The 27,176-nt window shown below is 47.1% G+C and overlaps 1 protein-coding gene across 4 annotated transcripts in view; it reads right to left on the bottom strand.

Annotated features, from left to right (window-relative positions):
- Positions 1-27,176, bottom strand: part of DNAJB6 (DnaJ heat shock protein family (Hsp40) member B6) — a 739,852-nt gene that overhangs the window by 612,191 nt on the left and 100,485 nt on the right. For all 4 annotated transcript variants that reach the window (XM_069647974.1, XM_069647976.1, XM_069647975.1 and 1 more), the window contains exon 3: positions 7,145-7,254. In XM_069647974.1, coding sequence (XP_069504075.1) covers positions 7,145-7,254 — 110 coding nt within the window. The remainder of the gene's footprint in view (positions 1-7,144; positions 7,255-27,176) is intronic.

Here is a 27,176-nt window from a genome sequence, read left to right as displayed (position 1 = left end):
TCTTGAAGCTGAGTGAGAAGCCCAGTTTGCGAAGAGTGGCAGGTGCCATCTAGCTGTTCCAGAGCCTGTTCGGGTTAGCGAGCTCTGATCAGCCCATCGTCCAGGTAGGCGTTGACGTGAATTCTTACTTAGATTCGATGCCACCGCCACCATTAACATGGTGAAAAGCCTTGGTCAGAGGTCAGCCCGAAAGGCAGGGCTCGAAACTGATAACGAGAACTACCAATGGCGATTCCCAGGTACTTCCTGTGCTTCTGATGTATTAGCACATGGAAGCAAGCATCTGGAAGATCAAATGACACCACCCAATCCTGGAGCTGAAGGGCCTGGCGAATCTGCGAAAGTGTGACCATCTTGAATTCGCCCTTTATGAGGAACTTGTTCAAGCAGCTAAAGTCCAAGATGGGTTGCAACGCTCCATCCTTTTGTGGGATCAGAAGTTAGAGCGTACCAGCCTTTCTCCAACAAGGTTAATTCCTCCTGTAGACTTCCTCTAGAACTCAGGAGCTTAAAGTGTACTGAACTTTTAGGAAGAAATTTTAAACTCTGCTATTCAACTGAACCCGCTCTTTCCTCTGAACTCTTGTTTAATCTGGATATTATTTGTTTATTTGTTGTTAGTCCCTTTTCGCTATTTTGGCACCCTTAACCCTACGAGTCCATGGTTTGCACTGACTAAATTAGTAAAGTAAGAGGAGCATGTCGGGTTCTTTCAAGGAGGGGCAACATGAGGGACAGTTTGGAGGTCTTTTTAGAAAGGTGAGGCAGCATCCAAGGGCAACTGTCTGCAGAGCCCAGTAATTGGAAGTAATACTTTGCCACTCTTCCAGCTGCTGGGTTAACATGCCCCTACCACCGTCTTGTGGCTTAAAGTCTCAAAGTGGCTTTGGAGTTGCAGAGGTTGCAGATGGCAAAGAGTTGGAGGGTGCGGCAGCACCTTTGCCTCCACGCCCTGGTGATCCACGAGGCAGTCTCCTCTGCCAGGAGGATAACATGACCGACCCCTTTAACCTTGAGAGAAAGGAGGAAGATCAGACCTGTTGTGGCTGCTGGATTGCAGCAGCTTTAGAGGTCTGCAGCTACTCTAGACTCATCCACCCTGGATCCAAAAAGTTGTGAGCCCTCAAAGGGCATGTCCAAATGTCTAGACTGCACATCAGGTACAAAGCCTGACTTTCTCAACCAAGCAAACCATCTCAGAACAGTACCAGCAGCCACAGAGCGACTCTCACAGTCTGCTCTGTCTAAACCAGACTGAAGCGATTGACACATGGCATCCTTGAGGATCCTGTAGTATGTTCAGGAAGCCCTCTCTGCCATCATCGCAACCACCTCCCACAGTGTATAAGACAACTTGGCTAAGACACAGCTGGCGTTGACTGCCTTAAGAGCCATGCTCCCTGCCAAGGAGACTCTTCCCCAGGGTATCTGTCTGGGGGAATTGGAGGGTATGCTGCGCCCTTGGAAGTAGAGGTGGCTGCCTGCACCACCAAGCTGTCCGGGCTTGGGTGTGGAGAGATAATCTGGGTCAATTGATAGAAATAAAATATCTATTGCGCGTGTACACAAGTGTTTCAGAGCATGACAAGGCAAGGAAGGGGGGCAGGGGAGAACAAAGGTCTTGAGGTGCTTCCGGAACCGGAGATGGTTCTCCTCAAGTTTTAGAGTGGCAGGGAGGCTGTTCCAGAGGGAGGCCCCAGCCGAAGACAAATCTACCCCCAGCTCGTTTCTTTGAAAAACGACTGACCCTGAGGGAGTTGGAGGTAGAGGAGCAAAGAGCTCGAGAGGGAAGGTATTTGCGGAGGGATAGCTGAAGGAGGAAGGATAGTAATGGAGGAAGGTCTATATTTGTGGGCGATATCTTTATGCACTGCAGGGGTCGAGTCTGGTTTCCTCAAATTTTCCAGGATTTGATTGACTGCTGTATGTAAAGGGGGTACGGGATACTTTGGTAACCCCTTACCCAGAATGTCAGTTAAAGCATCCTGCTCAAACTCCACAGCACCTCTACTCCAACCAAGATAATCTATGACCTTTGACATCACAAATCTGTATGATGCATCAGCATGCCTAGATCCCTCAGGTGTACCAAACTCCGCCTCAGGAGAAGCGTCTAGCCCACTAGCATCTTTAAGTGGCTTTTGTCAACACCCTGTCGGCCTGAAACGGCGCAAAGGGGGTGGAGGGGGGTCGCAAGTCTTTTTCGAATTATCCGAAGGGATAGCTGTTGCCGCTTTCGCAAATACCTCCAACATTTTAAGTCTGAATTCCTTCAACTCTGCTTTGGGAGCAGTTTTCTTAGGGAGCTTACCAGTTTTCCCTCGGGTGAGGTATCTGAAGAGGTAGTTCGAGAAGGATGGAGTCTTTCTGGACTTCCTTGAAGAGAATGAAGAGTGATGAGACCTCGATCTGGAACAGCGCACCTTTGCTGTGTTTCTTGGATCAGTGAGGAGAAACTGCTTGTCTTTGGACAATTTAACCTTCATCGGGGTGGTCAAAGTGAATTTGGTGGAAGGCCGAACCAGGACAAGTTTCCCCTTTCTCTCTTCTAAGGCCTTCACTGTCATTGATTGACATGAGCCACAATCATTGACTTTGTGGCCTGTTCCCAAACGTCAAAGACATACGGGTGCGGATACCTTATGGACATTTTGGAGCCGCAATCGGTACATGTTTTGAAACCCGTTTTCGGGGTGGACATGGACAGAGTACATCGAAGTGCATATGTAAGAATGAACGCAGAGGCGAGTGAACCTTTCAGCAAGCAGTGCAGACAAACAAAACTGAGGCAACGGGTGTAGTGCATGCCATTTATACCGACACCGACATACTTGAGATGGATGGAGGGAGTCTGATGACACCAAGTCGGCGGCGACAACCCACTGCACCCTCGGCTGTGAAAAGTTTGAGCTGCAAGTAGGATATTTGAGTTTATCAAAGATGAAGAAGACCTGGAGGGAGGACACAACCCATTTGAAATGTGTGCTTTGGGCATGTACGGAATGGAGGTGAATGGCTTTTTATGGCTGGCTATTGGCTTGCAACTTTAATTTGTGCCCCCGTTCGTACAGCTCCAATTATTTCTCAACAGTTCCGTTAGTGTCTTTTAAAGGTGGGTCAATGGCCCGAGGCCTTACCCTTCGTGCTGTTACACATGCAAAGTAACCCAAACAAGATCACCCTATGAGATTGACAGGTCATCGTAAGCACATGGGCACATCCTCTCTTGTGGCAGCAAAACGTTTGAATGTACAGATGGAGGATGAAAATGTAATTATTCAAGTCCCTTGCTAAGGCTATTCGATTTCTCCATTCACAGGTCAAGGAGATGACATTACTAGAAACAGCCGCTGGAACCTGCCATTCCCTACAACTCAGCAACCATGTCTATTTTAAGGTTCACCAGAGGAAGTCTGCTTTGCAGCCCCGTTACCGCGAACCCTAAGAGTTCCGGTTTACCACTCAGATGAAGTGACAAGGATATTCGACTTCCATCAAGCATCAGTAACGACTACAATTTCTTCCATGCCAGATTCTCTGGTTGATGCTGTAACAGGAACGCCAGTTGATTCCACATCCTCCTCTGTATCTGCATCTGTATACAAAAGCCCCTAAACTAAAGCCAAAACCACTTCACCTGCAAATGTGTGGTGTTCTTCCAGAATATACTCTTCAGCCAGCTTCAGCAAGCTGTGGAACCTCCCTGCCAGGAAACATGAAAAATAAACCTGAGATTCACTAATTCTGGATACTGCTTATCCGGCACCAAGGTTCAGAGAGTGAAATATAGCTTTGCCAAAAAGGACTTTGTGGGAAATACTCATACATCTGATGGGGACTTTAAATCAAAAGGAAATTGGAGGAGATGATTCAGAGGAACTGCAAAAACACATGACCAGACTCTTTCTGGTTTTCAATTTAAAATTGTGCTGCTGGATTATTTCTATTGGTGAACAGTCAGTTCATCCTAATAGGAGCCTATAGCCATTTGTAACCATACCAGAATCAGCTGCTTTTTTAACCTATTTACTCATTTGATTTTCTGCTCTAAGAAAGGTGGGCATCGACTATTCCGGAACATTGCCTCACTGTATCAAGGAACTGTTTGCAGAAATAATAACTATATTCGCAAACTAATCAAGGAAAAATGTTTATATATTTATACATTTTTGATCTGGTCTTTCACAATAACTGTCACCATATTCATCACATCCTGCCACGAATCGCAAGGTCCGAATGCTTGTCCTTGAGCAGAAATGTACGCCTGCATTCAGAATGTTTGATTCCTAGGTCCGCGCTGATTCCAACATGATCAGTCTTCTGGGTTTTCAGGGTAGCTCTGGTCCCTTCTAGAGCCAATTTACATTGATCTCTGGAACCAAGGGTCCTGAACCCTGTTACGGGCATTATTCCCATTTGGGAATTTTAGGGCCACCGAAAATTTTTCTTCCCCCTCATCAGCTTCCAAAAAAAAAAAAACTGCTTCAATACATTCATCCTCTCCTGCTACAGACTCTCTCTGCCACACTAATAAGGGTTGAGTTTACGAGTACTCGCAGATGCAGATATTATCTGTCCATCAATACTAGTAGAATTGTTTTTTAATTTCATTTTATATAGCGCCTTACACTAAAGCGCTGAACAAAGGAACAAAAACAGTACAAATAATGAAGTCAATATTTAAAAAAACACAGAATATTTCTGAAATTGCAAAAACCCTTATTAACCAGACAAAAGAAGATGGGATTGTGGCGAGACCAGAACAGATGAATAGATAGTAATAGAGCAAAGACAAATTGGAAGTGTATTCCAGTTTAAGAGTGCTAAGAGAGAAAGACCGAAAGCGAGATTGAGCACGGTATACAGAGATGAGAAGCAGAACAAACAGAGCGAGTGAGAAGGTAGAATGAAACGAGCGAAGAAAGATAGGGGGGGTGGAACCAAGACCATAATAAACTTTAAAAACCAATCTTTAAAAGGATCCTACCACTCGCCAACAAAATGACCCCTTTCATCATCATCATCATCGCTCTTGTCATGTCTAGAGTAGACTGCTTGGGTATGGCTTGAACGACTACTAAAAAAACTACAATGCATTCATAATGCGGCAGTCAGACTGCTTCTGAAACTACCGAAGAGAACACACCACACCAGCGCTAAAAACACTACATTGGCTACCAATAAAACAACAAATAAAATTCAAAACAATGTGCATCGCGCACAGAGCAGTACACAATCAAGGCGCCGAGTTTCTGAGAGACAAACTGCGCCTACATCAACCAACAAGAATGCTCAGATCAAGCAATGACATCCGCCTGGAACTGAAACCCTACAATAAAAGAAAACTCGAAGGATCATCTTTCTCTCACCAGGCACCGAAAACCTGGAATGTCCTACCAAAGTACATACGTAACACAATATTCAGGAAACTACTCAAAGCCCGGCTCTTCACGTCATAACTAGGAGACCGCCCACAGGGGGACACAACTTAGAAATCGATGAACGAAAAGACAGATGCTGATCCACTTCCATCAACTGGGAAAAGATTCTAAGGAAAAGACTCCACAACACACCAAACGAGAGACAGCCATAAGAGGGCCCAAAAGACCAAATGCATAGCAACACAAAGGCGGAAGCACCAGGACGACTCTTCAATAGCACCTGGGCCCAAACCATAGCCATGCCCCAAAAGACCCTAGTGACGACAAATAGCAAGGCAACAGGGAACTCCCATCGCACAGCTCCGCAACAGACATAACCATTCACATTATAAAAGGCTCATTAAGATACAGCGGGGAGCACGTTGCGCCATCACACACAAGCAACAACCTAACAGCTCCTAAGGAAGACGCTCCATGAAAAAACAAAAGGTCTGAGAGATAGTCATGATAGGAGGAAAACAACGACTGAATACATAGGCAAACCAAGACGCAGAACTAGGACTTCTCATTAACAGCACCCTGAACCTGAACCATTCCAAGCTCCAACAGACCATTGGCACAATAGATAAGAGAAGGTAGCACCAACCTCAGTTACCACACCTGAAGGAAAGGTTCAGACATGCCTATCACACCATACAATGCCCACTAGGATACAGCTGGGTCCGCGCCCCACCATCACACAATACAGCGAGAGGGTCTTTAAGGGATCGGCAACAACCCACCCACAGGAATACAGCTCAAATGGAACAAGAATTATCAGGACCAGGATACAAACCCCACTAACCTAACTTTCAAATCTCTGCATACTCAACCCAGCTAAAACTCACAACCATCTCCCTCTCAGCAATCCGCATCCACTTTACCACACTGCATCAACAACACAAATAGCACCTAAAGCACACAAGGTCTCGCCCGATCCGATACTTGCACCAGAGCTCTGCATACAGTGTACACAGAGCTGAAGCCACCAACAGCACACCACTTCTACTCTCCCTCCACCACTTCTCCTACTCGCCCCCCCTCCACCAGACAACCCTACCCGCCCTCCTCGTTTACAGATCTGCCAGAGCGCCTGGAGACCAATTCCGTTGGTGATGGTGCACTATATAAGTACCTTTAACATAACATCCCTTGTGTGAAAGAACCACAGTGAGAGATGCTTATGTACAGGCAGTGCAGCTTTACACAGCTGCTGGAGGCAACAGAGGCCCAAGAGCAAAGGAGCCATCAACAGTGTGCAGTAGGGGTTGCTCTCTTCGTGGGATGTTAGGGACAATCCTGTACAGTTTGTATTTCTATACTAGCTTCTGTTCCATGTGAAATAGTGGGGAAAATACATTGATCCCTGCCGCTATAGGGATAGAGACTTAGGATAAGGCAAACCATTGTACCTAAATAAGATACTCCCCCAAAAGGTGGGTGTCAATGTCGACATGGCACCCTTAACACCCCAGTATCAACATGACCAAAATTCTTCCACATCTAAAGGAGTCAAAAACGTGAAATCTTTAGATTAAATCTTTATACTCTTGTTTCAATTTCCCAAACAACTCAGTAACCGGAGCGTATATTGGTGTTTTTTTTTTACTTTAGGAAACAGAATCTCTGTTAAAGTAGAGAACAATAAAATTGGCCTCAAAATTCAAACAGCATGAAGTGTTAAATGACAACAATTTCAAAAATAAATCAATGGCAACACTTACCATCTGATAAAACCTCATATGCCTCCGCAACTTGTTTAAACCTCCGCTCTGCTTCTTCTTTATTATCAGGATTTTTGTCAGGATGCCACTTTAATGCCAACTTACGATAACTGAAAAGGGGACCAAAAAACATATTTAAAACCATTTCCATCTACCACTTAAAAGCGACTGAACTAAGGTTTTGAAGTGCAGAGGCTAAAATGAGGTCCTTTTGGGTATCAAGCCTCATCCAGTGAGCAGGAGCTATGTATTGGGCACACCCTGCCATGCTCCATGCATTCTTTTCAGTGTCAAGAGCAAACTCCTGAATTTTTGCCAGCTTTCAGAGCATGGAATAAGGTGGAACAATGGCCTGCACTTGTACCATTCTCTGCTAGGGGGGGCAGAGGAAAATGAAGCCTCCTTGCTGTTCTGTTTGGAAGGACATTTACTTGGTTAACCTCTCCAGGGCTTGGTGTGCAGCACTCTGTGCGGATGGGCCTTTAATAACCTTAACCCAAAGCATGCCCATCACTTAAGAAGCAAATGCATGTTTGTACATAAAGCAAGTTTATTGTGCCATAGGCCGGGAGTGGCTAGATGTTTCTATGGAGTCAAACTGACCAGAGTCTCCGTGAACCACAAAAGTTGACACACACGCTTTTGCAACAGTTAAACACTCCAATATATTTTATTACAAACCACCCCCCCTTACACGTTTGGTCAAAACCTGTACAAAGAAATCCAATCTTTCTCCAAGTCCCCCCCCCCCCCCGTTCGCATTGGTCACAGTCATCTTAACCATCTTCAGCTGTGTACAACACACACCCCTTTTAGAAGCTGGCCCGAGACTGCCTAATGCAGGCGTAATTGCACATGGTTTGCAAGAGTGTTCTGAGCCATTACAAGTATAGCAGCCACAATGAGGTTTGTTCTGAGCCACTACAGGTATAGCAGCTCTGAAGAGTTTTGTTCTGAGCAATCACAGGTATAGCAGCCCTGATGAGTTGTGTGTTATGAGCCATTACAAGTAGAGCATCCCGGATGAAATGTGTGTTCTGAACTCACTGAACATTTAACAGTCCTTTTGATAAGTCGAATGTTAAGTCAACTGTTACAAGTGAATGTTAGCTGCATCTTAAATGCATATCTCTGATGCAGATTCATTAACTCACCTATTAACAGGATTTGAACGAACAGGTTACACAATATTGTCTGCAGCAGTGTTATTGACCCACTGAGCTGCCTCTTTCCCAACATGCTGTTGACACTGAAAGGCACATAGGGTTAGGGCACTGGCAGTTCCATGTGAGGCTTGCCTGACATAAATAGCTTGTCAAAAACTCGAAGCCTGTTTGGACTATCCTACATTAGTCAGGAGATTCATAATGAGGCTTTGAAATGTGCCAGATTTTTGGCAATGGGACTCAGTAATCTGACATGCAAGAAGCAGATGTTTTGAAAAGTGCAAGATCAAGTAGAAGGGATTGAAGTATATGACAGAAATGCCATCTTCTCGCACAGTCAGAGGTTGGTGGGAAGAGCTCAGACACCGTTCTTGCTCTGTACTTTAGCTCGCTGCAGAAAATGCCAACACATGTTCGTGCTTTAACAGCAGCTCTGTTACGAAATTCAGGCACTGTCCCAAAACATAGCAGTCCTGTTAAGAAATGTGAGCATGATGCAATCAGCCCTGCTATGAATATTTGGCATTGTGCAATGACATGCATACAGTATAGCAGCACCGTTGATAAATTAGGCTACTTTGCCTGAACATATAGTAGTCCTGTTGAAAGGTACAGGTACAATCTGTGCTACTGAAAATATATTCAGCACTGCTTCTACATGTATCCATTATACCTGCTTGCGGTGGGTGGTCAGAAAGGTAGTTAAAAGTTCAGACCACATGCCTAGCTATGCAATTGGTGTGCTTCTGTGAAGAAAAGAAAAAGTATGAAATGCCCATGCTGCTGCAACTGCGCTGCCTCTATTAAAGCCAATTAAGCAGAAACACAGCCATGTTTTGTTATTTTACACAATATTACCAGTGTCTTAAAATAAAGTGAAAAAAAAGTTCATGATTCAAGAAATGCAGGCAGTTGAACAAAGTGAACAAAACAAAAATTCACTTTTTCATTACTCAGAAAGTATTACCTTGATAGAATACTTAACAGAGGAGCGAGTTAAAAGCAGACCAGGACTCATCCCAGTTGCTTCTTTGAGTACCTGTGTCAATTATTAAAGTAAAGAGTGGATTTGCAAGCTGGTGCTAGCCAGGCTGTCACCAGTGCGCTCCATGATTTATGGGGATGATGCCATAGGCTAGTATCTGCAAAATTCTTGGCTCGAGGAGGCTGAATGTTTACTATTTTGAGTTTACTGAGGCACTGGTTAGCAGTGCACAGGAATATTTAGTCCAATTACAATATAGGATGGGTATAAAACTGTTCCCAGGGGAACAGTGATCTCACGCGTGGCGGCCCAGAGGAAGCAACACACGAGGGAGGTAGTGGAGGCAGAGGAGGCCGCAGTGAGGGCGGAGGAGGACATGGTCACCTTGGGATCCCCGGTGGCGCAGCAAAAACTGATAACGGGCCAAGAAATGTACCAACGGATAATGCAAGGAGCAAACTGGCTCAAGCGTAGCTAGATTTATGAAGCTGGGGAAAAGGCAGGGAAGATGCTTGCGTGGCTGGAGCAGGAAAGGGATAGCGGTTATGTCAGAGCGCTGCTGGCTGGGCGACAGGGGTGAGGTTCTGACCAAGGGCAACGATATTGCACAAAGGGGTGGGGGGTTAACAAATCTATATACAGCGCCCCTCCTAGTCGATCAAGGTTGTATGGGTCTAGGGTGGTAGGATCGGGTACTCCCACTCCTCCAGCAATAGTCCCCACAATTGATAGCTCAACAGCATGAGGGGTTGGCGGCTGACATCTCGGAGGAAGAGGTGGTGGCAACAATCTCCCACCTGGAGTCGGGGGGAGCTCCGCGGGCCCGAACGCCTTCCCAGTGGAGGTTTGGATCAGTGGTCGGGCCACTCCATAGGCTTTTTCTGCCATGTGGTACAGAGGACATTCTACCCGACGATCTTAGAAGAACAAGTTACTTTCTTGCCTGGTAACGTTCTTTCGATGGGATGGTCCGACGACGTATTCCATATCTATGACAGGTAATCACCACAGCTGTGCTGCTTCGGAAACTTTTTTCGGCGTCTGCGTCCTGCGTGGATGACGTCAATGCGCCGTCGAGGACCTCCACCGACGTCCGACGTCATCCGATGTGATAAGTAGGACGCACGACGCCCGTAGCATCAGTTGTAGTTTTTTCCCCCAGAACGTGTGACATTAGTCAACTGCCAGTCAGACACAAAGCCTTGCGGAACATAAGCTGCAATCGCAAAAGAAATTCTGCAGCGGGGAAGGCAGGGAGGGAGCGATATGGAATACGTCGTCGGACCATCCCATCGAAAGAACGTTACCAGGTCAGAAAGTAACTTGTTCTTCGAGAGGATTGGGTCCTCCGACGTATTCCATATCTATGACAGACTCCCAAAGCAGTACCAGAGCAAGGAGGAGGGAAAGAATTTAGAATCAAAATTTAGAATAGCCAATCAAATAGCAGAGCAAAGGACCGCCTTGCCAAAGGCCAGATCCTGTCCTCAGATGGAATCGAGGGAATAGTGACGTACAAATCTATGTACAGAAGCCCAGGTGGCTGCATCACAGATGTTGCGAATAGGAACACCCCTCTGCAGGGCAGTAGATGCAGCCATACCCCTGGTAGAATGGGCCCGCAAGCCAGCCGGCGGGTCCTTCCCCGCCAAGCGGTAATACTCCGAGATGGCCAAAATAATCCAGCGAGACAAAATCTGTTTCTTCACAGCCTGTCCCAAACGCTTTCCAGCGTAACCAATAAAGAGTTGATCGTCCACTCTGACCCGGGACATGCGTGAAACAAAATCTTAAAGCTCTCCTAGAATCAAGCCTATGGAGCCCCTCCTCTTCCTTACCATGATGCGGAGGAGGATAGAATGCCGGAAGAACCACCTTCTGGGCCAAATGAAATTCCGAAACCACCTTTGGAAGAAAAGAAGGACGAACTCTAAGGGCAACCCTGTCCTTGTGAAATACAGTGAAGAGTGGCTTAACTGAAAGTGCCTGTAACTCACTCACTCTGCGAGCGGCAGTAACCGCAACCAAAAACACAGTTTTCAGAGTTAACAGCCTCAAAGGACAAGAATGCAAAGGCTCAGATGGAGCACCCATAAGAAACTTAAGAACAAGGTTTAAATCCCAACCGGGCACCAGGAAAGGTGACGGAGGGAACACATTAGTGAGTCCTTTCAGAAACTGAAATTAAAAAGGGATTTTAAAGTAGGAACACTCTTCAGACGAGCGCCTAAAGATGGACAGCACCGCCAGGTAACCTTTAATGGTACCCACTTGCAAGCCCATGTGGGCCAAAGAAAGTAAAAAGGACAGAACCATGGGGATGTCACATGCAAAAGGATCCACATTCTGAACTCTGCACCAGTCGCAGAACTTACGCCAACGGCACAGAGACTTTGTTGCTGGCCGTCGGGCCGAGAGCAACACCTCCATCACGTTTTCAGGGAGGTCCCAATCCTTATACCTCAACCTTTCAGAAGCCCAGCGTGAAGGTTGAGGGATCTGACCTCTGGATGGAGAACCTGACCCCCCCTCCCATGAGAGCAGATCGTCTCGGTAGGGAAGACGACGTGGAAGGCAGATGGACAAGTCGAGAACGTCCGGGTACCACGTCCTCCGAGCCCACGCCGGAGCAATGAGGATCATCCGGGAACCGAACTTCCGCAACCTCCGCAGCACTTGCGGGATGACGGGGACTGGAGGAAACGCGTACAGCAGCGGGAAATGACCACTCCACCACAAACGCGTCTCCTAACGCTCCTTTTGGAGGAAATTGCAGCGAGCAGAACCTCTTGCACTTCCGGTTGACACTGGAGGCAAAGAGATCCACTTGAGGGGTCCCCCAAAGGGCAAAGATCTCCAGGAGAATCTCCTGAGACAACTCCCACTCGTGAGAGATCGTGCTCTGCCTGCTCAGAGCGTCTGCCGTCACGTTTTCGTCTCCGGCCAGATGAACTGCCAAGATCGAAACTTCCTGCTGGATGGCCCAGAACTCGAGCTGCATCGCCTCCCTGCACAGAGGAAGTGACCCTGCCCCCCCCCCTTTTTGTTGAGGTAGTGCATGGCCACTGTGTTGTCCGTCAGGATCAGGACATTCTTTCCTCGCACAGTCAGCAGAAAAGCCTTCAGGGCTAGCCTGACGGCCCTCAGCTCCAAAAGATTGATATGGAGTCTGGACTCTGATGGAGACCAACGACCGCTGACTGTCGTTGGCATGAGCTCCCCATCCCATGAGGGATGCATCCGTCACGATCGTCACCTCCGGCCAGGGAAGCCAAAATGGAGCCCCCTTCATCAAGTTGCCTTCGACGGCCCACCACAGAAGGTCCCGAGCGGCTGAGGGCGGCACCTGAACCGTGTCCGACATCCTGCCGGAGGACTGCAACCATTGCATCTTGAGTGCCCACTGCAAAGATCTCATCCGCAGGCGAGCCTCTGGCAACAGAAGAATGCAGGATGCCATGAGGCAGAGCAACCTCAAGAACTCGAACGCTGGGAGCATCTGGGCATACTGAAACTTGTGCACCATCTGCTGAATGTGAAGAGCCCTCACCTGGGGAGGAAAACACTGCCCCAGGGAGTGTCGAGCACTGCGCCGATGTACTGGAGCCGCTGTGTTGGCGTCAAATGGGACTTCTTTAAATTGAGGGAGAAGCCCAGCCTGTGAAGGGAGTGGCAGGTGACGGACAGATGATCTAGGACTTGCTCGGGAGAGCTACCCCTGATCAACCAATCGTCCAGGTAGGGGTAGACGTGAATCCCCCCTTGCCTGAGATGCGCTGTCACCACCACCATGAGCTTGGTGAAAACCCTCGGGGTGGAGGTCAATCCGAACGGCAGGACCCGAAACTGAAAGTGCGAGTCGCCAACCGCGCACCTCAGGTACTTCTTGTGCTTGGGATGGATCGGCACATGGAAGTAAGCATCCTTGAGGTCGAGAGACACCAACCAGTCCTGAAGCTGAAGGGCCTGGAGGACTTGAGAGAGAGTAACCATCTTCAACTTGGCCTTCCTGAGGAGTTTGTTCAAACCGCGCAAGTCCATGATGGGTCTCAATCCCCCGTCTTTCTTTGAAATCAAAAAATAAAGGGGAATACCATCCCTTGTTCCTCTCCGCTACAGGCACCAGTTCTATGGCGCATTTCTCCAGCAGGGCTTGAATTTCCTGCGCAAGGAGCGGATCCGGACTCTGCAAAGAGAGGTTCCCCGGTGGATTGTCGCGAGGCCTCTGCCGAAAGGGAAGACAGTAGCCGTGGGTTATGATCTCCAGAACCCTCACATCTGAAGTAATGGCACGCCACTCTACAAGATGCTGCGCCAGCCTTCCCCCAACCGGCGAACCATGGGACATGGCCTCATGACTGAACGGTAGCGGCTGCGACGTTACCTGAGGGCAAAGAGGCAACTGCCCGAGCGGCCTTGGCACCACGGGTACCCTGTCGTCCACCTCTTGTAACCCTGCGTTGGCCTCTTTGACTGCCAGCTCCTCTCGCTTTACTGAAGGAAGAGTAATAGCGAAAGGAACCACCCCTCCATTGCTGTCCCCTAGGACGAAAAGGCGGAGGTTGGCGAACTGCAGCGCCCAACGACTTCGCTGCAGCTTTGGAGGTCTGCAACCTCTCAAGGCTCTCGTCAGCCTTGCTGCCAAAAAGGTGTTCACCGTCAAAGGGCATGTTGAGGAGCCGGGACTGCACATCAGGAGCAAACCCCGACTTCCGCAACCACGCAAACCTGCGTATCACGGTGCTCGCTGCCATGGGCCTGCTGACGCATTCAGCCATGTCCAAACCCGAATGAACGGACTCACACATGGCATCCTTACCATCCTGGACCATAGCAAGGAAACCATCCCGTTCGAGCCATATGAAACGGCAGTTCCGGGTCAGTTGGGGGACCAACATCAAGGATGTCCATGAGATCATCCTGCACAAACTCCCCTGGGAGAGCAGACCATCCCAAGTACTCGGAAACCCTAGCCATAAGGCGCCGGTACGAGGAATCAGCATGAGAGCCAGGCTCAGGCCTACAAAACTCCACCTCCGGAGAGGTGTCCAGTCCACTGGCATCATGCAGCAACTGCCTCAAATCGTCAAACTGACTATGGCCCAAGACCATTTCATCTCGAACCAGGCCATCAGAATCCTCACCCACCTCTGAAATATATTCCAGGTGGCGAAAAGAAGGCACCCGAGAGTGCTTGCTCTTAACCAGAGCCTTCCTAGGGGTTTCCCCCATGCCACGGGGTACCTCCGACACCCCGGCTTCAAAAGGCGTCGAGTGAATCGGCGCCAGCGTCGAGAGAATAGGCATCGGCGTCGAGTAAATCGGCGTCAGATGCAGCGCCGCCAGCATCGACGGCGTCGACACAGTCCTCGAAGCCGGAGCTCCGAGTGTGTCCTTCGACGACCTGAGCGTAGACGGCTTTGACGACTTCCTCGACGCCTCAGACGTCGATGTCTTCCTCGAAGACATCACAGGTGCACACGGTCTCGAACGCGTCGAGGACCGTACGTCGAGAACGAGTCCCCTTGTCTGAACGGGACCTCTCCCGTGACTCGTGCCAACCACTCTTGCGAGTGGTGTCTCTAGACCTCTCACGGCCGACCCCACTCGGGGGCGCAGACGGCTTAGTACCCTGTGACTCGAGAATCGCCAGCATTTTCTTCCCTAAGGAAGCCCATTCCTCCGGCGTCGCACGGCTGGAGGGGTAAGCGACGTGCCGGGCAGAGTCCTCAGAAGAGGACCTGGAAGACGACCGCTGTTGGTGCTTCCGAGAATGCCTCGAAGAGGCCGAGGAGTGGCGAGACCGACTCCTAGAAGGAGACCCACGAGACTTCCGACGACGACGCAGAGAGTCACCTCTCTAATCATCCGTCGAAAGCCCTGCAGACTTCGACTTCCGGGGCTTGGACACCCAACCTACCGACAACAACTTCTTACGTTCACGTAAGGCTTTGGACGTGAGCGACTGACAGTCGATACAGTCATCCGTGTCGTGGGCCTCCCCGAGGCACCAGAGGCAGGCGTTGTGCGAGTCCGTCACCGATATCTTGGACCCACACTCCCCGCACTTCTTGAAGCCCGGATGCGGGGTCGAAGACGAAATAGAAGACATCTTCACACGAAGGATTTTCTCACAAAAACAAACAGGTTCGAAGAACAGAACTCCAAAGAGTCGAGGCGTTAACCGAGATTCACGAAGCAACACGTTCGCGGAAAAAACGGAACTGAGGCTACGGGCGTTGTGCGTCCTACTTATCACATCGGATGACGTCGGAGGAGGTCCTCGACGACAGCGCATCAACGTCATTCACGCAGGAAAAAGTTTCCGAAGTAGCACAGCTGTGGTGATTACCTGTCAGATATGGAATACGTCGGAGGACCCAATCCCCTTGAAAAGGGACTATTGTGGTCCTTCCAAAACAAGGCAAGCTGCCGGAAAGTGGTGCTTCATATAGGCCTATTTCGCTAATTAATCGGGAGGAGAATATCTTCGCGAATATTCTGGCCAATAGTCTTTTGGGGGGGTTTTGTTTGTTTTATTCATATTTATATAGCGCACAACAGTCCGAGGGCATCGTGGCACTTGTTACAGTACAAATCTTAGTTACAAAGTCATTGGCAATATATATACAGGATACAAAATAGTTATATAGTCGCTGGTAATATAAGTATAGGTTACAATATAGATATACATTTGTGTTATATTACAATCAAGGGTACCCGGGCAAGGCTAGTTGAGGAAAGTGGCCTTGAGGTTGTTGCGGAAGACAGTGATGGAAGTTTCGGCTCTAAGGGTGGCCGGGAGAGAGTTCCAAAGTTTTGGTGCAATGTAGGAGAAGCCTAGACCTCCAGCTGTAGCTCTCTTTATGTGTGGCAAGTGTAGCTGGTTGGTGTACTGGGCTCTGGTGGGGCAAGTGGATGTGGTGCTGGATACTGCTTCAGATAGGTATGTTGGGGCAGTTTTATAGATATTGACTGTCTAATCCACCCGGACCAGTGTTGGTTTATGCCATCTAAATCAGCCCGCATGAACCTTCGTAGGGTGCAGCTGGCGCTGGCTGCCACAATTCCGGGGCCACTGGCATGGTCATCAGTGGACTTTGAAAAAGCATTTGACTGTGGGAATCAATTGAGTGTATGGGATTTGGGAGCAATTTCCTGGGATGGGAGCGGTAGAAGAGCAGGTTAACAGTTTTCAGTCTGGTCATGGATAAATTCAAATCAAACGTCGTATATTGGCAGTCTATACTACTAAATTGATGGGCAAAGCAGCCCCGTTTAAAACGATATCCCTCCACAAGTACTACAGAATGCCTCACTACCAGTCCCCAGGAAGGTGTTTCAAGAGATTGAGGGGGCCCCGAGGGAGCTCCGGTTTGGGATCGCCGTGGGGGCAGGGGGTCTAGGGCCCAGCAGGCACTCATTGCTCTTACACTCTCCAGCGGTCAGTTTGGGAGGGGGGATTGGAGTACCTTGCGTACAATATTACTGGGCGGCACAGTTAGGAGCGGTTAATGACTGGTTGCGTGAGGACACTGGGTTGCCTCATAGCATTGGAAAGGGGCTGGATGTGTGAGGGTGGGGGAAGGTACTCCAGCACAGGTGCTTTATGGCCAATGGGAGGGGTGGGTAGGGCTTCCCCTTATGACGAAACATGTGCCACAGGTATGGGCGGAGGTGCCTACGCCTATTGGTTGGGGTGAGACACCGACACTGAACGAAACCCTGTGGGGTAATCCACACCTTCCAGTACTTCTTAAGATGGGCCATTTCAGGTACTGGGAGAGTCCAGGGATCCAGCACCTGGGGGGTGCAGTGCAGGGTGAGACTCTCCTCACCCTTGAGCACTTGCAGGAGAAGTTTGTACTTGGGGATGGGGAACATTCTAGATACATTCAGTTGGCGCATGCATGGAGGGTGCAGTTTCCCACAGAGCTCTCCTTTGAAGGCGAACTTCTTGCCTTCCCGGATTCAGACAAAAAGGTTATGTCCACACTGTACCAGGTCTTATCTGCTTTTGGGACCCGGGACCTGGCTCGCCTCGCGGATAGGTGGGCCAGGGATGTGGGCCCCACGGAATCTGAGGATTAGGTAGAAGCATTGAAGTTCCCAAGGGAGATTGGATCAGCCAGGCTGCGCTTTATACAGTACAAGATCCTTCATAGGGTCGTTTACTCCCGTTGGGCGGAGAGGGTGACAGCTGCGAGTCCGGGGGTACATTCTACCACATCTTGTGGGAGTGCTCCCAGGTTCAGGTGTTGTGGTGGACATGTATGAGGAAATTTACTAAAGGTACTGAAAGTGGATGTCCCCAGAGACCCGAAATGTGTTCTGCTTGGGATATGGGGGATTTGGGGGGGCAGGCGGGGGATGGAGGGCTCAATAAGTATGAGAGGACCTTTCTGGCATTGGCACTGGTATTAATCAAAAATGTGGTTGCCTCCCTGTGGGGGGCACTGGACCGCCTCCGGTTGACTTGTTGGGTGGCTGCAATGGACAGGTGCATGGCCCTGGAGAGGAGGGTGTATAAAGCGAGGGGATGCCCCACAAAGTTTCAAAAAGTGTGGGGTGTGGGGTATGGGAGGAGGATACGCCTTGAAACACTTGTGTATAGGCGCGTTACAAATACCATATCATATCATATCATATCATACAGTGGAGGTGCGGGGAATGTTATTGTCAGCTGGGGAGTTTGATACGTTAGTCCAGCTTCTGCAATGTGTGTTATGAATTTACTTTACTCTGCCACTGGGCGATTCTGTCTAGTAATAGCAATTGGTTAGTGTGGTTTGTTTTAAAGAAAACAAAAAATGTTTCATGAAAAAAAAAAAAATAACTAATGGGGTCCTTGTGTTTTCGGGCCCTACTCATTCACTAGGGAATTTTTTGTTAACTGGACAATGTGCTTATGCGTGCAATGGTGGCAGCAGAAGCTTTTTCATTTACTTTTATATCTTTTTACCGAACCAAACCTATTGGGTGTACATGTACAGAATTTTTTGTCAAAAAGGATTCCTTCAATCTTAATTATCTCCCTATACTGGAACCCTGCCACATCCTTGATTGAAACGATGCTTGATGAATGCTTAGAGTACATATCCAGCAAATACCAACCACTAGAAATTACAGTCGCAATTGAAGTCGCCGCCAATGATAGAGAAGTGAGTGAATGTGGACAAGATAAGCCCTCTTATCTTTCCCGGGGAAGGGGCTCACAATTCAGGGAGCTACTGGAAAATTGGGATATGGACATAGTTGCAAGTAATGAGGTGAAGTCTCAGATTACATGGTCCCGTGGATCCAAATCTTCGACAATTGACTTCATTTTTGTTACTCGAACTCTCACTGTCTATGCATTGTAGCCGTATCCTAACCAGTGACCATGCACGTTTAAATTGCATTTTGAAATGGGAAAGCAGGCCTTTGGTTATCGATCCCACACTCTCCTTAGTAGAGATTGACCGTCCCTTAATTTCCATAAGATGGAATCAAAGCCTATGTCAGCAATGTGTTAACTATGTATCTCAACAAATTCAGTCATCTCAACTTTCTGACAAAATGCCTGAATTGTTAAGGATAAATGGTTATTCTGAGGTGATAAAGAAAGCCCTATCCATATTCAGTAAAAAGTATACGGAGAGTGCTCAGCCCCATCCATTTGACTCCACCTGTAAGATCCTAAAACGTGAAAAAAATAAAGCAATAAGACAACTCAATATCGAGCTTGGGAGCAGCCCACTTCAGGTTCATTCAGGCACAAATTCTTAAAGAATACAAGAGGAACCTGAAACCCGCTCGCATATTGAAATACAACAGAGAGAATTGCGATCTAATAAGACCCATATCTATGCAGGACACTAGAACTATATGGCGCACAATCAAAAAGGATGATAAAATAACTCCCCTGATTACCCTCTCTTGTATATCTGAAGGGGTATGGTATGACTACATATCAGCTAAATTTCGCATCCCTGTGAGATTTGAATCTGTGCCTAATGTGCAATTGTGTTATAGCAGGATCGCCCGATTAAAATGGACTCACGATGATTTCAAATGGTCAATAGCGAAAACATCTTATTCTAAATCAGCAGGTCCCGATGGGATTCCTCCCTGCCTCTATAAAGCTGATCCTGAGTTTTGGATAGAAATCTTGAAACCTAAATTTGATTCAATCATCAGTACTGGTCAAATTCCTTCCTCATGGACTACAGCGAATATTGTCCCTCTATTCAAAAAGGGCGGTCCTTCTCTTCCACAGAACTATAGACCCATCTCATTGATTGACACAGATGCAAAACTTTTTGCCATTCTTCTCCTACACGACCTTGAAAAACATATTGAAGAGAACAACCTTTATTCTAAATACCAAACAGGTTTTAAGAAAGGAATGAGTACCTTGCTTAACGCTGTCTCATCTTTTCGCGATCACAAAAGGCAAGAACTCTCAAGCAGTATATATGGCTATGATAGACATGACATCAGCTTTTGATAACGTTGTACGAAACCGACTATGGAATAAATTGAGATGAATGGGAATTCCTACAGTATTGCTATATTGGTTTATTCAATTACATACTAGCACCTCGTATAAAATAAAAATTTCTGCAGATGGTAGAACAACTGATCCCATCACCACATCCATTGGTCTGAAACAAGGGTGCAATTTAGCTGCAACTTTCTTTAATCTTTACCTTTCTGATCTTGATAAGGAATGGGATCACAGTAATTTATTCTCAGTCAAAGTTGGTGCTCTAAGACTTAAATGGATTGCGTTTGCAGACAACATCATAGTCTTTGATCCTACGCCTGCTGGATTGCAAATTAAGCTTTTGCTTTTTCAAGACTTTGCAGTTGCTCATAATCTCACTCCAAACCCTGCAAAATCAGCTATTTAAAAATTTGGTACCAAACAAAATAGTAAGGGATACAAATGGGAAATTATGAACACTCAAATCTCATGTACCTGTACTGCGATATATCTCAGCTATAACCTGACAGATCAAAACTCATTAAAAGCTTGGACTGACAATCAAAAATAAGTCACGCCCTTTACTATCTCAACTAAAAATGATCTACGCAAAATATTGCAAATTTTCACTAACCCCATTGATTGACTTTAACACAAAAAATTGAATCGGTCATCTTATACTCCATTGACATGTGCTCAAAAGATGTTACAGTAATTTTGAATACCACGCAAGGATCACTGATAAAATCTGCCATGCACCTGCCCTTAAATATACCAAACGCAGTGATACGTCACGAGCTCGGGTTGGTTGCATTATCAACACGCTGGAAATGGCGTCAAATATCAGGCTACGTCAAGATTCATTTTGCACCCAAAAACTCCTTGTACGGTGATTTGAATAGCATGCTGAAATCTTCCTCTTCTGCTTCCTTTAATGAATATAATAGCAACATGCAACATATCTTGAACTACTTAGGTATTATCATAGAAGACGTATATCAACGTCCTGCTTTTGCCAAAAAGAAACTTTTTGAACAAGATTGGAGGAACACAATCGATAATATATCAACATATCAAATGTACAGGGAGTATGGTGCGTTCTTAAAACAACGTATACCCAGATATGACCACGTGGTTTATTTCCATGCAACCATACCCGAGAAGCCTATATTTAGGTACAGGTTAAATCTATACTATACAAGAGAACGTATTGAAAATTGGGCTAAAACTGGGACACCTAAGGTAATGAAGTGTCGCTTTCCATCATGCAAGGAACCGATTGAGACAATGAAACATCTTATACTAGAATGTCCACATTTTAGTGTAATGCGGACTAATCGGTTCTCGAAATTTGTGAACACAGATTTTGAAGATTGCTTGCAATTTCTATGGACACGCATGATGCAAGGCACCCACAAACCGATCATATTTGAATTAGTCAGTCTGTGTAAGCATATCGAAAAAGAACTGCTTACATTTTAAGATTTGGAGGATATATAGTGTGCGAACAATATGATGTAATGTTTTATGTTGAAATATGAATATAAATGATAATTGAAATGTAAATATTTTATCCTTTTTTGTAATTGATTTTGTAAAGGTTCTACAAAGTAACTTTTCTTTGTAATTGAACTAAATACAAATTAAAAAATAAATAAATACTCCACTGGCCATTTTGTTAGTTGGCCTTTGCTCTGGTCTTTGTGACCTGGGAATAGGTTATTTGGGCATACAGTTCTCCGCGAAAGCCACGTCTTTCGCAGGCTCCTGCAGGTCACGTCTGTAGGTACCCAGGAAGTGGGCTGGGACTATCTAGTCCAAATCCACACTACTCGTGCCAGGATGTCTGGTGTGCACGAGGACATGAGCGCAGTGGTCAGCGATTAGAACACTGCTGCCGTGCAGGAGTGGGGCAGATCTCACTGGCCGGTTGGGTGCAGGCACTCACCGGACTTGTGGATATGACATATGACGAGGGGTTCAGAATGCACACAAGCAGATCAGCAACAGGTCCGAATCGACCTGTAGGCAGAGCCAAGTAACCAGAAGAGTCAAGCAGATCCAAGGACTATCTGGAACCGCACAGAAGACGGTTGGCACAATGAGGCTGCTGTAGTCCCGGTAGAGCCCTGCTTTGCACCTGATCTCCAAAGGCCTTCAAAAAGTGCTTCAACCACTTGGAGTGGTGGGAGCAATCTCCGTCAAAGCCTCCTGGTTGTACTGCAAAAGAGCCTGTCCAGAGGTGTCCCAGGGCCATCCAGTGGGCTGCCCAGCTCTAACCTTGACACCCACGCAGGAGCTTTGTCTTATCAAGCTTTGCTTCAAACTTTTGGGAATCCTACCTTGCAGTGCAAAGCACCTTCATGCCAAATTTCCCTACTGCTTTGGGCCGCAAAGGAGAAGTGCGTGTGTTATACCGCAACAGTTGGGTGCCCCTGCATCACTGTGTGACCGACGGTCACACAAGGCGGCTTTCCCACGTTTCTTAGAGTACCCTTGCAACCAGTTGCATCAGTGTTTTCTTTGTCTTGGAACGAGACAAGAGATTCAGCTCCTGGTGTAATCTGGACCAGCATCTGCACCTGCAGCGCCTTTGCACTTTGAAGCCGAATAAAGGGCAGGAAATCTTACCTCTGGTGACCCCTCTGGACTTGCCAAGTGTGGAGCCAAACCGAGTTAAGGGCAATGAGTACTGAAATCACTTACCAGTGGCCCATTGTATTTGTTACGCACAGAGAACCTTTGTCGTCCTCCCTTTGGCTTGAGAAGCCGCCGGTTCCTAAATCCTCCAAAAGTTGGGAATAGCTTTGTTCATCACAGCAGATCATCCCGACTCTCAGAACCTGTTTTCCACTCTTCAGAATCCTTCCCCTAAATTTGCCAGCTCCTTAGAAATTGTACTTTGTGACTGTTTGCACGACCAAGCACTTTTCCGTGAGAATCAAACATTGAGCACAATGCTCCATTCATCATAGGGCTGGACTTTTAATATTAGGGTTATCCATCTCAGATTGTCATTCTTATGAAGTGTGCCTGCCCATTTCATTATCCACTTGTGCTTAATCTTGGGCGTAAACATTGCATATTTTCGTATACTACTGTCCAATGGTAATTGTTTGGTGTCGTACTGAGTCTGCTCATCAAAGACCACAGATCACCCCCATTCCGCCAGTGACTTAGCCCCGACTGCTCTCCGAGCTACAGTGAATTGGTCTTTCCATCTTCCCAGAAGCGTTCACCGTTTCACAAACAAAAGGTTGACTCCTAAACATCTGTCCACGAGAGCAGAGTTTATAAATTAATTTTAACCCAACACAGCTTAATGTTAATCTCACTGGGACCAAAACGGGCTGTTTTAAAAGCACTAGTTTTAGGAGCCATATTGACTACCACAGGGCAGCACATCAAAAATGGTTGCGGCAGCAGTAGGAACTTGTACTAAAATCCCTGTGGCAGCCAAAATAAAGTCAAAAGATCCAGAAATACTAATAGGAAAGCGCAAAGGTTTTAGGGGTCCCATAAAATAGGACAAGAGAACCCCCAAAAATGTAACTGTCCAAATACCTATTTTTACAGCATATAATATTTCAGACAGAACACTACACTAGAGCGCACAAGATACATAGCATGCACATCTTAAGTCCCAAAAATATTTTGGTGCAGTTTATTCCTGTGGGAGGATTTGAAAATTCAAAGTTTCAGCAGGGCTACTAAAACTGAGCTCCCAATGCAAATTGTTTAAAGTTATTTATTCTCCCATAGAGCATAAATCAACGGCTTTACACCAAACCTACATGAAAACATAGTGCCTGGTCTTGTTCGCAATCTTCATCTGGTCAAAATAACATTCCAACTATTGCATTCATCCACGTATTCATGGGTCTAGAGGTTTATTATTTTTTTTTTTTTAAGTACCGATTGTCCATTTCGCAGACCAGTTATGTCAATTTTAGTAAGTGGAAACCACACACCAGAAGTGCCAGTTTGGCAGCAGACTATCCCGACTTGCTGTTCATAAGTCTTGTCAAAGTAGTAACGCCGGTCAGAGTTTGGATTCTACTACTACTGCCTTACTCTTGGAGACTATAGACATATTTACCCTTCAAAAGGCATTTAAAAGACATTCAATACTCATTTTCTTTTGCTTTCTTTTAGTTACGCATTGGCCCCGCCCCCATTTCCCAGAAGCCCTACATTAAGGCACATGCACCAGAAGTGCCGCCAAAGTGCCAGTTTGGCTGGGCGGTGTGCACTAACCTTTTTATATGGGCTACATTACTCACCATAATCGTATTTCTGATGCTTTTATCTGCTTAGATTCACATACTGTGCATAGGCCGACATCTAGTGGAAACGCGGAGTATTACAGTTTGTTTTTCAAAACTCGAAAATGGGCGTCGACATAGGGCATTCCCAGTAATACTCTCTCTAGTGCGACGTCCACTGTACCCATGATCCCTCACGTGTGTAGGACTCTCAGAAAGTATTTTTTCTGACATGAGGTAGCATGAGTAGTAGCGCGAGTACAGATGGTCCAGCAGATAGTTAAGACTACAAGCATCCATCCGCCTTCTCTCAGAGGGGAGGAAGGGCGGGCGCATGTGAATCCAAGCAGATACAAGCGTCAGAAATACGATTATGGTGAGTAATGTATCCCATCTGAGGCTTGTGGAATCTGCTTAGATCACATGCTGTGCATAGATTAGCGAGCAGTGTTAGAAGGAGGAGGGATGGGAGAAGGGTCATGAGCGAACAGATGTCTTAGAACCGCTTGTCCCACTTGAGTATCTGTCTTGGAATGAGTGTCAATGCAGTGGTGCTGAGCAAAAGTGTATAGAGCTCCATGTAGCTGCTTTGCAAATGGTGTCAAGGGGTACATTTGCAATGAAAGCCAGAGTGGCCCCAGTGCCTCTAGTAGAGTGGGCTCTTGGCGTAAAAGGCAGAGTTTTTTCAGAAAGTGAGTAACACAGCTGGATACATCTGACTATCCATTTCGAGATGGTGCCTTTAGAGATGCGATCTCCCCCTCTGCCTGTAGCGACGGAGACAAACAGTTGGTCTGTTTTTCTTAGTGGTCTGGTTTTGTCTACATAGTAGAGGACCACTCTTCGCACATCTAGAGTGTGTAGTTTCACCTCAGCAAAGCTTCTGGGCTCTTGGAAGAAAGCCGGTAGCTCAATGGACTGTTTAACGTGGAATTTTGAAATGAACTTAGGTGAGAACCTAGGGTGTGTTCATAGAACCAGTTTATCCTTATGAACTGTAAAGAAAGGATCCTGCACTGACAGAGCCTGAATTTCACTGATCCTTCTTATGGATGTAATGGCTACTAAAAAGGCAGTCTTATAGGTCAGGTGTTTGAGACTAGCTTTATGCATGGGTTCAAATGGGGGACCCATGAGTTTATCAAGCACCACATTAAGGTCCCATCTTGGTGGTGGGTTAGAAATTGGAGGGTGGAGTCTCTTAATCCCTTCCATGAATGCTTTAACCACTGGTACTTTTCTACCACGACACATTGTTATGGGAGGTGGTGTAGGCTGATAACGCTGCGAGGTGTACCTTGAGTAAATTAAAATACCAGCCCTGCGTCCAGCAGGTGGAGCATGTAGGTGACAATATTGGAAGGAGTACAATCAACTGGGTTGATCTGTTTATTCTGGCACCAAATAACAAATCCCTTCCATTTATCAAAGTAACAGTGTCTAGTGTTTGGTTTCCTAGATTCCTTTAGGATATCCATGCATCTTTGTGGTAGATTGAGATGGCCAAACTCTGACTTCAGGAGAGCATGCTGCTAAGTTCATCGAGCTGGGTTGAGGATGCACTGTTTGTCCTCCGTGTTGGGATAGTAGGTTGTGCCAGCATGGAAGTTTGATGGGTTTGCACACTGCCAGTCTGCGCAGGTGTGGGAACCACGGTTGTCTCACCCACATGGGAGCAACTAGGATGAGCGTCATCAATTCCCTGTGCATCTTGTTAACCAACTTCCTCATCAGAGGAGTGGGTGGAAAAGCGTTGGCAAACCTCCAGAGGGCTTTCCCGTTGGAGCCTGGCTGGGGAAACCTGGATGCGAATCCTGGGCATGGTCTGTTTTCGCTTGTGGCGAATAGGTCTATAGTGGGATAATCCCACTGTAAGAATAGGTCTCCTACGACCTCTTCGTGTAGACACCATTCGTGTTCTTCTGGGAGGGGATCTCTGCTCAAGGCGTCCGCTAGTGAATTGAGATCCCCTGGAACATGTTCAGATGACAGGTAAATGTTCCGTCTGAGTGCCCATTTCCAAATTTTCTGGGCAACCTTGGACAGATTTGGCGAACAAGTCCCTTCCTGTTTGTTTATGTAAAATATGGCTGTCGTGCTGTCTGTTAAGATCTGCACTGACCGGTTCAACAGGTGGGCTTCGAACGCTTGAAGCGCTCTGAAGACTGCCAGAAGCTGTAGCAGATTTATGTGATTCTTGGCCAATGTGTGAGACCAGAGACCCTGAGCTGTGTGGTGAAGGAGGTGTGCTCACCACCCCGACAGTGGCGCGTCTGTAGTGACTTCGGCCTGCATCTCCGGGTCGTAAAAGGGTTTCCCATTTGACAGGTTTTCTCTTGTCCACCAGTGAAGACTTTGTACTAGTGTTGGCGAAACGACCACTAGATCGTCCCATTGACCACTTGCTTGAGACCACTGTTTCGCCAAACATTCCTGCATGGGTCGCAGGCGCGCGTGGCAAACCAGGTAAATACATGACGCCATCATGCCTAGCAAACACATCGCTTTGTGCACCCTCATCTGCCGACCGGGCTGATATTGAGGAATGTGTAGTAGTAGATTCCGAATTCTTTCCCCTGTGGAAAAGCCAACCCCTCGTGTGTGTTTAGGACAGCTCCTAGGAACTGTTTGGAGGTGCTTGGCACCAGGCTTGTTTTTTTCTCGTTGATTGAGAAACCCAATTCGAAGAGGAGGTCGATTGTTCTTTGGATGTTGGAACTGCAAATTACTGGGGTCTCCCCTGTAATGAGCCAGTCGTCCAGGTAAGGTTACACTGGGATTGCCTCCCTGCGTAGGCGTGCCGCCACCACCGCCAGTACCTTGGTGAATACCATTGGAGCCGAGACTATACCGAAGGGCAGCACCTTGAACTGGTAGTGCTGACTGTCCACCTTGAAGCGCAAGAATCTTGTGCGCGCTGGGAACATGTAAATATGAAAATAGGCATCTTTCATATCCAATGTTGCCATGTAATCTCCCTTTTTTAGGAGGGGGGATTACCTCTTGGAGCGTAGTCACGCAAAATTTTTGGGGCTTGACATACTTGTTTGCAGGGCGCAACTCTAATACTGGGGCATTGTCAAATCTTTTTTTGGCACAAGGAAGTAAATTGAATAAATACCCTGGTTTACCTGGTTGCCCGGGACGA

The sequence above is a fragment of the Ambystoma mexicanum genome, chromosome 2q, assembly GCF_040938575.1.
Source record: "Ambystoma mexicanum isolate Mex_15411 chromosome 2q, UKY_AmexF1_1, whole genome shotgun sequence".
Lineage (NCBI taxonomy): Eukaryota > Metazoa > Chordata > Amphibia > Caudata > Ambystomatidae > Ambystoma > Ambystoma mexicanum.
The sequence above is the reverse complement of the archived record's forward strand: the minus strand, read 5'-3'. Positions and strand labels throughout refer to the sequence as shown.